The following is a 14807-nucleotide window of genomic DNA, read 5'->3' on the forward strand; positions in this document are numbered from 1 at the left end:
GAAATAAGAGCAAATTTAATTAATACCAGCATCTCTAAAAGGTAAAAAGAAACAAAGTATAGTCAAAGAATCTGACCTAATTGCCAAACTGGACTCACGTGTCCAATCTCACGAAATTGTATATATAAGTTAGCTAGAAGCAAAATATATTGTCCCATAATTGCAGTGAAATCGAGATGGTTAAGGCAAACAGAGTTATTTTTCTTGTGCTTGTGGCATTAATGTTCATTGCAACAGTTAATGGCGACACTACCTCGACCATCTGCAAGGTAGAAGTTTCTGAGTTAGCTGAATGTCTTCCGGCAATAACCGGAAAATCACCTTCAAAACCCAATAAAAGTTGCTGCGCTGCAATTCGCAAAGCTGACTTGCATTGCCTGTGCAACTACAAGTCTGAGTTTGCCAAGTTTGGGGATCCTACAAAGGCTATGGCTTTGCCTAAACAATGTGGCCTTAAGCTTCCACGAGAATGTAACAAGAAATTTTTCTAGACGTCGATGTAGGGCCGTGTCTTGATCAGTTGATAGATCGTTGCATTCCATATTTTCATTATATATTTTTTTTTAATTTGAATTAGTGTTTGTTTGTTTGAGAAATTTAATGAATGTTCTTTGTTAAAAGCTACTCCCAAGTTAAATAAAAGACATATTTAATATGTTAAACTGAACATGACTCAACAAGATTAAAGAAGTTTTTTTGTTCACCATATTGAATATGCATAACATTTTGTCTTGCACCTACGACCAAAACGCTATGCCTTTGCTTAAACAATGCGATCTTAAGCCTCCAGTAGAATGTTTTTTTGTGCACCATATTGGATATGCATAACATTTTGTCTTGCACCTATGACCAAAAGGCTATGCCTTTGCCTAAACAATGTGACCTTAAGCTTCTACTGGAATGTAACAAGAAATTTTTTAGCCGTCGATCCAGGGTCATATTTTGATTAGTTGTTAGAACGTTGCACCCCATATTTTCATTGTTTTTCTGAGGTGGATTAGTGTTTGTTTGTTTGACAAAATTAATGAATGTTCTTTCTTAAAAGCTACTCTCAAGTTAGTTAAAATATGTTTGATACGTTAAATTGAAATTGACTTAACAAGACCAAAGAAGTCATCTATTTTCGCACACCATACAATATACATAACATTTTGTGTCCTGCTCCTACAACCAAAATGTCTCAAGAAAGAAGTGTATAATCTGTTGGGAAATGAAGCCAATAAAACGAACCAATTCTTAAAATATATGTTCTCAAATTTACACTTTTTGCATCAAAGTACTTTCAAATTTGACTTAATCAACCTCCATAATTTCGACTTTGGATTTTCAGCAATTGCATATTTTCACAATGACCTTTTAGTTGTTAAAAGACAAAGATGCTCTTAAATATGTTATACAATTGCAAAATATTGTTTTATTTAAAAGACAATATTACACTTGTAGTTAATAAGTAAAAACCAAACACTTTTCACTTAAAATTTCAAAATCAGCTAACTTTTCTTATCTGTTTATTCCAACACAAATAAAAAAAACCATCGTTTTTCATATACTTCAACTTCAAAATCTCAAAAATTTATCAAAACTAAACAAGAAATTTTTTTTTATATCCATCACTTCGAATCAATAATAATATTTATGTATATTTAATTTCGTTTTCATTATATTAGTATACTTTTTTAATCGATAAATCTTATTTTGACATAAATTAATATGTAGATAAATTTTTTAAGCATAAACGAGAAAAACTCATATATATGTATATTCTTTCAGACGAAATTAATGACAATGTACAAAGGGAACTGGATCCACTGCTAATAGCCGATCAAGATGGTTGACTGTTAACAACCAATCAATCAACTATTAACAGCTGGCTGCCAGCTGTTAACAATCGACCAGCCTGGGTCGATTTTTAACAATCAGTTCAACTATTTTTTAATTAAAAATGCTGTTTCCAGGGTCGATTTTTCGACTATTTTTTATATAATTAAAAGGTTTGTTTTGTCATGTAGATATGACTGTAATCCCAGTTTGTTACTTCGGTGATTTTGAATGGGATTAAAAAAATCGATGGATATAAAAATGGACGAATGATATACGTGGTGGTATTCCAATTTTCTTAATATTCAGTACATCATATGCGGAGATGTACCATGATTTACAAGACAAGCTGAAAATCGATCATTCTCAGTACGATATAGAACTAAGATTTCTATTCAACGAGCATTCATCCATTCTAATTCCACATATGAAGGTTACTTCTGATGCTAAAATGAATTATCTATTTGAATTAAAAAAAATGCACACGACTCCTCTTTCCGTGACTTTAATAAGAAAGAATGTCATCAAATGTAAACGCGAAATTTCCATAGAATGGATCATAATGCCAATAATTTTTGACACACAGTGGCGATAGCTCGTGAAAATGATGTGGTTGTTCTTGATAAAGTTATTTCACGTCGTGTTCTCGTTGTTATGCATAAAATTTCTTTGATAGTTCTTGACAAGAAGAATGAAAATGAATTTACAAATGAGAATTTAATTGTTTTATCACGTCAGAGACATGAGTGGGATGAGAGCTTAGGAGATGGATCGAGTGGATCATCCTCTAATTCTTCACGTTTGGTTTCGGATGATAAGAATTTGTATGTCGAGCAAGTATTTCCAACGAAGAAAGATTTGCAAGAAGTTGTGCATCGAATTGCATTAAATAAAACTTTGAGTTCAAAGTGAATAAATTAAGTCGTTTTTGACAATTATCTGCATCGACGACGGTTGTAGTTGAGTTTTGCAAACGATGAAGATAGACACAGATAAGTTATTTATAGTTCATAAGTATACACGGGAACATATTTACAAAGTGAGAATTCATCGAAATGATCATAGGTAAGCCAAAGTATTGATCGACAAATAATGTACAAATATCAAGACCCACAAACGATCCACAGACCTTCGGACATCATCAATGATGTCCCCCATTGAGAGTAATAGATGGTCATGAGCTACTAAAAGGCTAAAGTATAAGCGTTGAATGATTTAATGGGCTTCGTCGAAAAGAGTCATGTGAAATTGGTCAGGTATTGCCATAATATGGGACAACTAATCATGGCTCGACATTTTTAATTGAGACGGAGGGCGCGAATTATTTCACGTATTTCTTCATGCCTCTTAGACAATGTACTCGAGCATTTTGAAATACAATAGACCAATAATTTCAGTTGACGGTACAACTCTGAAAGCTAAATATGAAGGCAAGAAATTATTGCTACATGTCAAGAAGTCAATATTCAAATTTATCATCTTTTATTCGGCATAGTCTATAACAAGAATGATCTGTCGCATTTCAACCCGTCCATGACTTTTTTTGACACTCGACCACATCCCTATAACCCACTGGAGAATATATTCAGGCACCCTATACTCATTCCTTAGGAGTTGGAGTGACTGGTGCTCAATGTTCATGGCACTTAGGAACTTGAAGCTTAATATGACTCAATCACAAATGTTAAATAACCTTAGATATCTTCAATAATTATATTCAATTAACATTCGCAATCTCGGTCCAGAATTAAATTGGACATCTGGTGGTTTTGAGTATGTGAAATGGCTAATTCAAGCGCAAAATCCTGACCCTCCTCATCCGTTGATGGCGTAAACTAGTTAGAACTTCAAGCTAACATATTAACATTTAAATTAGTTGATGATCATGTGCTGAGATATTGAAACGACATATAATATAAATTGCAGATGTATAATACTTACTTGAGGGTCTTCGAGGAAATGTGATAATTGTTTTTCAGATGGACAATCATCTGCTCGGATGCTTGTCAATGATGCATCCGAGAGCAGCATGTCTCTCCCATCCTTACAAACCGAGTATCCAAGAATGGGACAATCTCATGGGCTAAGTCTGTAACACATACAATTATTATATATAAATTTAGTATAAATTTTTTTTAACGTTGATTATGTTAAACATTTACTTGTATTGTCAAAGACAATCCATAAGTATCGTACTTATGTAATGGACCTTTGAGCTTCAAATGTGATCTCATAAAGAAGAGTACAGTGTCCTCAAAACATTTCCATCCCCACGGATAGCTGTTGAAAACAACGTTGTCGTCAACAACCTCGAAATGGAAAAGGTTAATCGGAATCTTTTTGCGATGACACCTCACCCGCTCTGAATGATATAAACCAATCCCAACTTCAATTTGTCTAACATCTAGTCGCATTTCATGATTGCGCTAAACAACCTAAAAATATGTGTTGTACAGCCTATTATTTTTTTAGTACCATTGCTTGCTGCTTCATCGTCCATAATCTTCAGTCCAAGTATGAGGACAAACTCAAATATAAAGAAACTAGCGACCTTGCCTCCAAGGTCGAAGTGAAGTGCATCATCCTCAACTGACCTAAGTAGTCGACATAGTAATGCATTAATGATCTGCTCGGAATACTACAACTTTCTCAACTGATACAATGGCCAAAAGAAGGATTGATGTAGCATATCTCTATGCTGATCATTGAGCAACTCTAATACAATAGTAAAACTGTCAAAACTACTGTTCCAAGTACATTTTCCTATCATCAGTTTCAACTCAACATCGAGATAGTACTATATTTTGCAAAAATTCAAATTAGAACTTTCTACAAGAGATAATGAAATGAAATATAATCTCAAAAGATTAAGCAAACTGAACTGTAACTAATATGCTCAAGATATAGATTCATTTTACAATGACACTAATAAAAGAAGAAATGATTTAATAAAATAAAGGAAAAAAAGAAAAAAATAAGAATTACAAATAAAAAATAGAATGATTTAAATTAATAATAAAATTAAAATGAAAGAAAGAAAGAAAGAATAGTAAAAAGCATAACAAATTTAAAAAAAATTTAATTATGATAAATAAAAAATAAAATAAAGAAAATTATAAAAATATAGAATTAAAGAAAACAGACCTTCGGACATCATCAATGATGTCCCCCATTGAGAGTAATAGATGGTCATGAGCTACTAAAAGGCTAAAGTATAAGCGTTGAATGATTTAATGGGCTTCGTCGAAAAGAGTCATGTGAAATTGGTCAGGTATTGCCATAATATGGGACAACTAATCATGGCTCGACATTTTTAATTGAGACGGAGGGCGCGAATTATTTCACGTATTTCTTCATGCCTCTTAGACAATGTACTCGAGCATTTTGAAATACAATAGACCAATAATTTCAGTTGACGGTACAACTCTGAAAGCTAAATATGAAGGCAAGAAATTATTGCTACATGTCAAGAAGTCAATATTCAAATTTATCATCTTTTATTCGGCATAGTCTATAACAAGAATGATCTGTCGCATTTCAACCCGTCCATGACTTTTTTTGACACTCGACCACATCCCTATAACCCACTGGAGAATATATTCAGGCACCCTATACTCATTCCTTAGGAGTTGGAGTGACTGGTGCTCAATGTTCATGGCACTTAGGAACTTGAAGCTTAATATGACTCAATCACAAATGTTAAATAACCTTAGATATCTTCAATAATTATATTCAATTAACATTCGCAATCTCGGTCCAGAATTAAATTGGACATCTGGTGGTTTTGAGTATGTGAAATGGCTAATTCAAGCGCAAAATCCTGACCCTCATCATCCGTTGATGGCGTAAACTAGTTAGAACTTCAAGCTAACATATTAACATTTAAATTAGTTGATGATCATGTGCTGAGATATTGAAACGACATATAATATAAATTGCAGATGTATAATACTTACTTGAGGGTCTTCGAGGAAATGTGATAATTGTTTTTCAGATGGACAATCATCTGCTCGGATGCTTGTCAATGATGCATCCGAGAGCAGCATGTCTCTCCCATCCTTACAAACCGAGTATCCAAGAATGGGACAATCTCATGGGCTAAGTCTGTAACACATACAATTATTATATATAAATTTAGTATAAATTTTTTTTAACGTTGATTATGTTAAACATTTACTTGTATTGTCAAAGACAATCCATAAGTATCGTACTTACGTAATGGACCTTTGAGCTTCAAATGTGATCTCATAAAGAAGAGTACAGTGTCCTCAAAACATTTCCATCCCCACGGATAGCTGTTGAAAACAACGTTGTCGTCAACAACCTCGAAATGGAAAAGGTTAATCGCAATCTTTTTGCGATGACACCTCACCCGCTCTGAATGATATAAACCAATCCCAACTTCAATTTGTCTAACATCTAGTCGCATTTCATGATTGCGCTAAACAACCTAAAAATATGTGTTGTACAGCCTATTATTTTTTTAGTACCATTGCTTGCTGCTTCATCGTCCATAATCTTCAGTCCAAGTATGAGGACAAACTCAAATATAAAGAAACTAGCGACCTTGCCTCCAAGGTCGAAGTGAAGTGCATCATCCTCAACTGACCTAAGTAGTCGACATAGTAATGCATTAATGATCTGCTCGGAATACTACAACTTTCTCAACTGATACAATGGCCAAAAGAAGGATTGATGTAGCATATCTCTATGCTGATCATTGAGCAACTCTAATACAATAGTAAAACTGTCAAAACTACTGTTCCAAGTACATTTTCCTACCATCAGTTTCAACTCAACATCGAGATAGTACTATATTTTGCAAAAATTCAAATTAGAACTTTCTACAAGAGATAATGAAATGAAATATAATCTCAAAAGATTAAGCAAACTGAACTGTAACTAATATGCTCAAGATATAGATTCATTTTACAATGACACTAATAAAAGAAGAAATGATTTAATAAAATAAAGGAAAAAAAGAAAAAAATAAGAATTACAAATAAAAAATAGAATGATTTAAATTAATAATAAAATTAAAATGAAAGAAAGAAAGAAAGAATAGTAAAAAGCATAACAAATTTAAAAAAATTTAATTATGATAAATAAAAAATAAAATAAAGAAAATTATAAAAATATAGAATTAAAGAAATAATGTATAAAAGCATTTTAAATTGAAAACAATTAAATTATGATACATAGAAAATAATTAAGAAATTTTAAAAAATTTAAGAAAAAAGTAAAAATAAAAGAAAAAATAAATTAATGAAAATTATAAAAATATAAAAATTAAAGAAGGAATATTAAAAAGTATTTTAAATTAAGAAAAAATTAAATTATAATAAGAAGAAAACAATTAAGAAATTTTAGAATTAGGAAAAATTGCAGCAACGGTTCCTAACCTTTCATGTTTTTACAGACTTTACTCTAACCTTCATTTTTTGTCACCCACAGTTCCAAACCTTTCCAAAATATGTACATGAAGTCCAAATGGATGAAAACCATCCATTTGATCATTAATTGACTAGAAAGGTCAAATTTTGGACCAACTTAGAAAGGGTATAATGGTATTTTGTATTTTTCTAAATATTAACAATTAAAATAACTAAAATAAAACAAAAGAAAAGTAAAAAGTACCAACCCCAAACCCTACCCCCAAACGCATCCTTACTGATATCTCTATCTTTTCGGCGGAAAAACAGCAAGTTAACGCCACCACGACCAGCCACCCCACCATAACCTCAACTCTCCGTTGACAGCGATATGTCTCCATCGCTGCTGCAATTTTTCCCAAAAAAAAAAACCCTCGCTTGAGATATGAACGGTAGATCCACTAATTGGTTGAATCGAGGAAAATTGATAAAGACATATACGTGGATCTTGTTCGCCATAATGAGTAGAAGTTAATGGTGGTGGTGCATGACTGTCATTCGTAACACTGACGCTGAAGTTTACAAAAGGTGCGTGGTTCGCTGCCTTCAACTGCTGCCATTTTGTTTCTGATTTACAGTTTTATTTGATGTTACAGGGGTATCAATAGGTGGGTATTGAGGTGCTTGGTCAACTTAGAAGGTAGGTCTGGCATGGGTGTAGTCGGAAGTGAAGATTTCGTCCTTTTTGGTATGTGGCAACCTGTTTTGGGTCTAATTTTCGGTCAAATCCGTCGAAGTCATGGCTGGTGGTGGTTTGTGTTTTGATACTGGTGACGACGGTTGGTTTTGGTTTGATGGTGGTAATGGTTGTGGTGGCAACAATGGCGACGACAGTGGTGAGTTTTCTGATTTTTAGGTTCAGTTTTGTGGTGAAGAAGATAAGCTTGATTTTTTTATTTTTTTTATTTAGTTATTTCTTATTTTATAAATGTATTTTTATTGAAAAATATGAAGTTATTATGAGATCGACGAAAATACCACTACTTAAAATGGTCAAAATATTCAATATTTACATATTCCAGGTCAACTAACTGTCAAATTCTATCCATTTGGACCCCATGAGCATATTTTTGAAATGTTTAAAATTGTGAATGTCACAATATGAAGGTTAGGGTACAGTCTGCAAAAACGTAAAAGGTTGGGGATCGCTGTTGCAATTTTCCCTTAAATTTATTACCAAAACTAATAACAAAAAAATAAATGAAAGAAATTATAAAAATTAAATAAAGTATATAAACATTATTTAAAATTGAAAAAATTAAATTATAATAAAGAGAAAAAAATTAATTAAATTGCAAGAAAAATTAAGAAAAAAATAAAAAAGGTCGGCCCATTTAACAGTCAGCCCACAATACAGTCGGTTGGCCGATTATCACCCCCAACTGTTTGGGTTGACTATTAACAGTTAGGGGTGGGCCGACTGTTTAATGATCCGACTATTAAAAAGGTGTTGGCTACTATCTCTTTAGGTGCTTTCTCTCTGGGAAATGGAGGAGATCTCGTTGTTGGTGATCTTTGCCCGTAAAAATTGCCAAAACTAACCCAAAAAAAAAATTAATGCTCAATAATCTCCCTAGACCCTAAATTTAATTTTTTTTTTTATATAAACCATATTTTATCAATCACATAATCTACAAAAAAAATAACCTTGTTGAAGATAACGTCATGGTGACTAGGTTGTTTGGTGGTCGACGTTGAGGTGACTGAGGATGGTGTGGCCACTGTGCAGATTGGATCTCGACTATGGGAATTTTTTTTCTTTTTCCTCTACTGTTTGCACAAGATGAGAAAGGGTATCTGTGGCTCTTGTTCTTTAACTTCATATTTTAATTTCTAATTTTTATCTCTCCCTTTTTTCTCTTAATGATCAAAGGGCCAAAAAGGATATATGATATGACCGAATGAACCGACCATTTCCCCTTATTTCCTCATTTGAAACCTATTTTCACTATATAGCAAAGGGTACAAGCTTTTTGAGCCTTTTGTCAAACTTCGGACTATCCCTGGTGTATATTGCTATATCACTGGTTGAAGCCGTAAGATAGAGATGCACGTTGTCATGATCGCCATATTTTGAATTTCTCTACTCTAAAACGTGTTATATAAGTGACATTAAATGATAAATTCATTTAAATGTAAGGAGATATGGTCAATCCATACCATATGTTAATCTAGACTAATGTTCTTTGATATCTTTGTGTGTATTACTTAGGATTGAGCTCACATGTGCTTAGAGTGTTGACAATGCACTGCAAAATTGTTTATAATGTGACATTTTGTATTAAGCCCTTGTTTGAGCACCATTATTTTGAAAAAATGTATTTTTCAATAGTGTTTTGACATCACATCAATCACACATTTTTCAATAAAATAATATTATAAGTAAATTCAAAACATTTTCTTATTTTTTTAATCACATATTTTCCATCATTACACTATTCAAAAATTCATTCTTTCCCTCAATGAGGCTCAAGCAAGGGCTAAATTTCTCTAGGGGTTGTATGAAATTGATAAAAGTTGATGGAACTCATAAAATACGTGATGGAAAAGAAGATTAAATTTGTGGTTCCAATCAAATATAAAATTAAAAATAAAATTTGATAGGCTTTTAACAAATAAAAGTTTTACCAAAGAAGCACTTACTGAAAATTATATCCTTTGATTAAGAATTAAACTAGTTGTACATTCCTTTTGTATATCAAATTTAACATCTTCAAAGGATATGATTTTGACGCGTTAAAATGTCAAATTTAATGTGCAAAAAGAATATATGTGTAGCAGCTTTGTTTGATTAATAAACACATTCTTGATACTAGACATATATCATTTCATTACCATCTTTTCAAAATGCACAGCTAGACACTTACTTTTGATCCTTTTCTCACTAAGCATTTCAATTTTCAACTACCATAAATAGAAATTTTGATTTCATTCATTGCATTTTATTTGCTTACTCCAATTTCTAGCGTGCATATCACGATTTCTATATTCCTCTTGACTTCATTTTTTCAAATAAGGTATAAACATTAAATTATAAAGGACTAATTGCTTTATCGTGCAAACAGAGAGGAGTATTATGAAAGTAAGACTGTATTTGAACTTGACGTGTACTTGAAAATAAAGTGGACCAATTAAGAAGGTGTTAAATCCTCTTTTGTCCGTGACTTTTAATTGGATCGGAAAAGTCTACATTAGGTGGATTATTTATCTATTGCGAAGATTTGCATATAATGCAATGAATCATAAAAAGCTGTAATTTAAAATGCTTCTATTTAATAAAGTTATAGTTATGTTAGTAAATTAATAGTTTAAAACAAATTTATACGAATTAGGTCTTATAATGATCTATTATACCTGCATATTTTACATATATTAAACCGTTCAGCATCGATTGATCGATAAATAATAAACATCAATAGAAATTAATTTTACAAATATTAACTCTTTTTTCCACCAAAGTGTTGTTGACCCCGTTTGCATTGCATAATTTTTTGTTGATACTAAGAAGAATTACTGTTGCATTATCTTTCAGAAAATCCTAAATCTTATCTACTTTATGAATTTGTCCAAAAGTCAGTCCAACACGTTTTCTAACCTTAGTACACTTTCCAAGTTTATTCTTACGTACAACGTTAAACTCTTATCCTATCAAAAATTTTATTTCATCATGCTTTGGTACTAACGACGTCATCGAACCCATTAGCCATGTGGGCTTGACCCTGCCGGACAGAAAGCGGATTAGCGGACACCCTAATGATCTCTATCTCACACACAATTGAATTCTAGTTTTATTGTTTGCCTTCATAGGAATTATAGTGACAGCTTTGATTTGGTTGTCATTCATTGGACCATTCATCTTTGACTTTCTTCTTATTAGCCTCGACTTATTTTTGTTTAATTATTTACATAAATAATACTGTCATATACTGATTGGTTCAACCGTTTATCTTTTTTGCCTTTTCAACTCAGTTTGAAATAAGATTATGTAGAAGCTTAGAGACAATTAGTTTTAAAAACACGAGTTATCAAAACTCTATAACTTCATATTATGTTCAATTTATTGCTGAATCTTTCGATCTAAATATTTTTGGAGTGTCATGAGATTGTTACGGAACCAAATTAAAGTTAACCACTTAGCCTACTATAAAGGATGAGAGGCCTGCAATTCCACCAATGATAGTAGTGTCTTTCTTATGCAATCCTTTTGTTCTCGAAGTTGAAAAAAAAATAGAAAAAGAAAAAATGAAGAAGAATAAGATTCACCAAGAAGAAGACCCCCACTTCCATTTTTATTTATTTTTTTGTTTGTCAAAAAATTCATTTTCAAATAGTGTTATAATGGGATATGTGGTCAAAAAGTTTTGAATTTACGTATAATATTATTTTCTTAAAAATGTGTGATTGAAATAATATTAAATCATTGTTAAAAAATGTATTTTGATGAAAAAATGAGGCTCAAACTAAGCTATGTCAACAAAGTTCCAAATTTTGCAATAAAAAAAAAAAGAGTAAAAGAATTAAAAGAATGTGTGATAGACTGTTAATTTGTTATCCGAATAAAATTCAATTGCTCGTAACACTATTATCATTATTGTTTTTTAACAAATGTACGTATACTTGTATTTTCTTCTTCAATTCAAACCCTTGTTTGATTTTATTTAAAATTTTAATACATTTTTTTCTTCTTCTTTTTTTTCAACAACATATTTTTAATAAAATAATATTAAATGTAAATAAAAAAATTTCATTTTTTTAAACCACAAATTCTCCCAAAAAACTACTATTTGAAAATATATTTTACCAAATTTATTATTATTATAAGGACTTTACTAAATGTACATCAAGTTTTACATAAAGGGTTACATAATGTCATATGTCACTTTATCATTTGTCAATTTAAAGCAAAGTCAACTTTTTTATCCAATTTTTTTCCTACACACTATTTGATGATATCTTTTATGTATCATTTTTATGTACAAGTAGTATAAACCTTCTTATTATAATGATTGTCAAACATATATGAGTACATATGCCATATGTATCAACAGATCTGCTACAATGCCTGAAAATGGATGATTGACCCCTGATAGAATACTCACAGTAGGGGGAGGGTTCAATTTTTTTTGAAGTTTTTTTATGCAATCGGGTCCCACGACTATGTGTTTATTTGTCAGCTTCTATGTTAAATTTCCTCTGACAGTTCAACTTTATTCGTATACCAAGATATGGCATCATGATTACGCTATGCTGACGTGACCAAAACAAATCCCTGAATCTCAAGGAAACTCTCATGCGGACCTGGCAACCATTCTTTGCCCCGTTTGACCCTCAATCTAACGACTTTTCCACTCCTCCCCCGACCCTACCCTACCCCTATAAAGCAGACACAAAAACTTCCAAATTTCGTCCCCAATCAAAATTTGAAGTTTACTTAACAAATTACTTAGTAAAGAACAAGAAAAAGGGGACAAAATGCCAGAAACACAAATGTACAGTGTTAGCAGCAAAGAGTCTCGTCCTGTTGTCAAAAAATTTCTGGCCAGGCCTCAACCTGAAGGTTTCGGAGCTACTGTCAGAAGGAGTATTGGAAGGTAAAAATCTATAAATACTAAATACATATACATGAAACTGTAATGAGAAAAGGAATTTATATTTCTGGTGGTGGGTTTCTATTCTTTTTTCAGATTCGAGCTGAAATATTTCGATCCCTTCCTAGTTCTGGATGAATTCTCAGGTGGGCATCTTTGTTTTTTTTGTTTTTGTTTTTTTTTCTTGATTGACATTAAAGTTTCTTGCTTATAAGTAAATTAATTGTTCTTGTCAAACTGCAGTTTCTGCTCCTGCTGGATTTCCTGATCATCCCCACAGAGGTTTAATCTCGAACCATTTGTGACGATTTTGATATTGTTTATCAAACATGCGCTCGGGTGATCTTCAATTCTAATTTGGATTTTGCATTAGTACTGAATATTTCTGTTTTATTTTCACAGGATTTGAAACTGTCACCTACATGTTACAGGTACCCACATTGCTTATTTATAGGTTATATATTGAATGATTAATCACCCTAATTAACATATTGGTTTTTGCTTATCATCAGGGAGCAGTGACACATGAAGATTTTGAGGGACACAAGGGTAGCATAGAAACTGGTGACTTGCAATGGATGACTGCAGGGAGAGGAATAGTTCACTCAGAAATGCCTGCATCCAATGGAACTCAAAAGGGTTTACAATTGTGGATTAACCTCTCCTCTAAATATAAAATGTAAGTTGGCCTAGTCCCATTACTCGATAGGGCAATTCCTTGTACATAATTAAGTATGGAGCCATTTATTGATCATTAAATACCAAAAAACAACGACTACCTGAGCCTGCCTAAAACTTCTTCTGATTATGCTTTTTCTTTGATGAGAAAGTGTATCCAGCTCTTGAACCAATATGGGAACGTTCAGCATGCAGCACTTGATGAGACCCGAGCATATCGACAAGATTCTAACTTATTTCCTACCTTTAGTATTGTCCAATTGTCCTTACCAAACACATTTTATTTGTTTTCTTCTACAGGATTGAGCCAAGGTATCAAGAAATAAGAAGTAAGGACGTAGCAGAAGCTGCAAAAGATGGAGTTAACGTACGAGTTATAGCCGGAGAGGCATTGGGAATTACGTCACCAATATACACTAGGACCCCCACGATGTACTTGGATTTCTCTCTCAAGCCAGGGGCACAAGTTAGGCAACCTATACCAGTTTCATGGAATGCGTTTGTATACATTTTGGAAGGTGAGGGCATATTTGGAAATTCACATTCTTCCCCGACGACGGCCCATCATCTTCTTCTATTGGGGTCCTCTGGCTATGGCCTCGAGGTCTGGAACAAGTCCTCCAAATCCCTTAGGTTTATCTTAGTTGGAGGGGAGCCTTTGGGGGAACCTGTGGTTCAATTTGGACCATTTGTGATGAATAGTCAAGAGGAAATTGATAGAACAATGGAAGATTATGAGAATTGCACTAATGGATTTGAGAAAGCAAGACACTGGAAATCTGAATCCTCTGTTTTTTTGGGTTTTTAGGTTGTAGTATTTTTAATTTTTATTTTTCATTTAAATCGTGTGAAAGGAAGAATGTTATGCTGTGTAGCTTATTTATTAACATCATATGAAAATTCTTTTATTATGATTACTCTTTTTCCAAGGTATCATATTGAAAAATTTGATTTGAAACTCTTGCATGGCTAAACAAGACTCTTAATTTTCTAACTGCTAGCTCTAATTCACACTATAAAAGAATAGCACCCCCACCCCAAAACCCAAACTATCCGAGTAAAGTGCTGCATGCCTACAAGTTCAAAAGTATATAATGTGGATGCCCTCACAATAATTAATGTTCAATATTATAAAATATTCCTAAAGCATTTATTTGAAACAAATTTAAGGGACACTTGTAGTTGGGGTCCCTAGTCTTCTCATAAAGTACAATGGAGTCCTATAATGTTTTTTTTTTTTTTTTTTTTACTTTTTTTTTTTTTAGCATCACTATTCCAAACTTTGACAAAA

The 14807-nt window shown here is 32.5% G+C and overlaps 2 protein-coding genes across 2 annotated transcripts; both read left to right on the forward strand.

Annotated features, from left to right (window-relative positions):
* Nucleotides 1-170: 170 nt before the first annotated feature.
* Nucleotides 171-620, forward strand: LOC111396483 (putative lipid-transfer protein DIR1). Its single transcript, XM_023022908.1, has one exon. It carries the CDS (start codon nt 177-179, stop codon nt 489-491), a length of 315 nt encoding a protein of 104 aa, XP_022878676.1. The 5' UTR covers nt 171-176; the 3' UTR covers nt 492-620.
* Nucleotides 621-12661: 12041 nt separating this feature from the next.
* Nucleotides 12662-14440, forward strand: LOC111395758 (pirin-like protein). Its single transcript, XM_023021892.1, has 6 exons — nt 12662-12841; nt 12935-12984; nt 13082-13120; nt 13241-13269; nt 13351-13517; nt 13817-14440. The coding sequence occupies exons 1-6, from the start codon at nt 12723-12725 to the stop codon at nt 14322-14324; spliced, it is 912 nt and encodes a 303-aa protein (XP_022877660.1). The 5' UTR covers nt 12662-12722; the 3' UTR covers nt 14325-14440.
* Nucleotides 14441-14807: the final 367 nt, after the last annotated feature.

The sequence above is a fragment of the Olea europaea genome, chromosome 6, assembly GCF_002742605.1.
Source record: "Olea europaea var. sylvestris chromosome 6, O_europaea_v1, whole genome shotgun sequence".
Lineage (NCBI taxonomy): Eukaryota > Viridiplantae > Streptophyta > Magnoliopsida > Lamiales > Oleaceae > Olea > Olea europaea.

Excerpts from the sequence above, each read along its gene's own strand:
- LOC111396483 (XM_023022908.1), top strand. The coding sequence starts at position 177 with ATGGTTAAGGCAAACAGAGTTATTTTTCTTGTGCTTGTGGCATTAATG.
- LOC111395758 (XM_023021892.1), top strand. The coding sequence starts at position 12,723 with ATGCCAGAAACACAAATGTACAGTGTTAGCAGCAAAGAGTCTCGTCCT. Across the intron at positions 12,985-13,081 it reads AGTTCTGGATGAATTCTCAG|TTTCTGCTCCTGCTGGATTT; the intron begins GTGGGCATCTTT and ends GTCAAACTGCAG. Across the intron at positions 13,121-13,240 it reads TCCTGATCATCCCCACAGAG|GATTTGAAACTGTCACCTAC; the intron begins GTTTAATCTCGA and ends TTATTTTCACAG.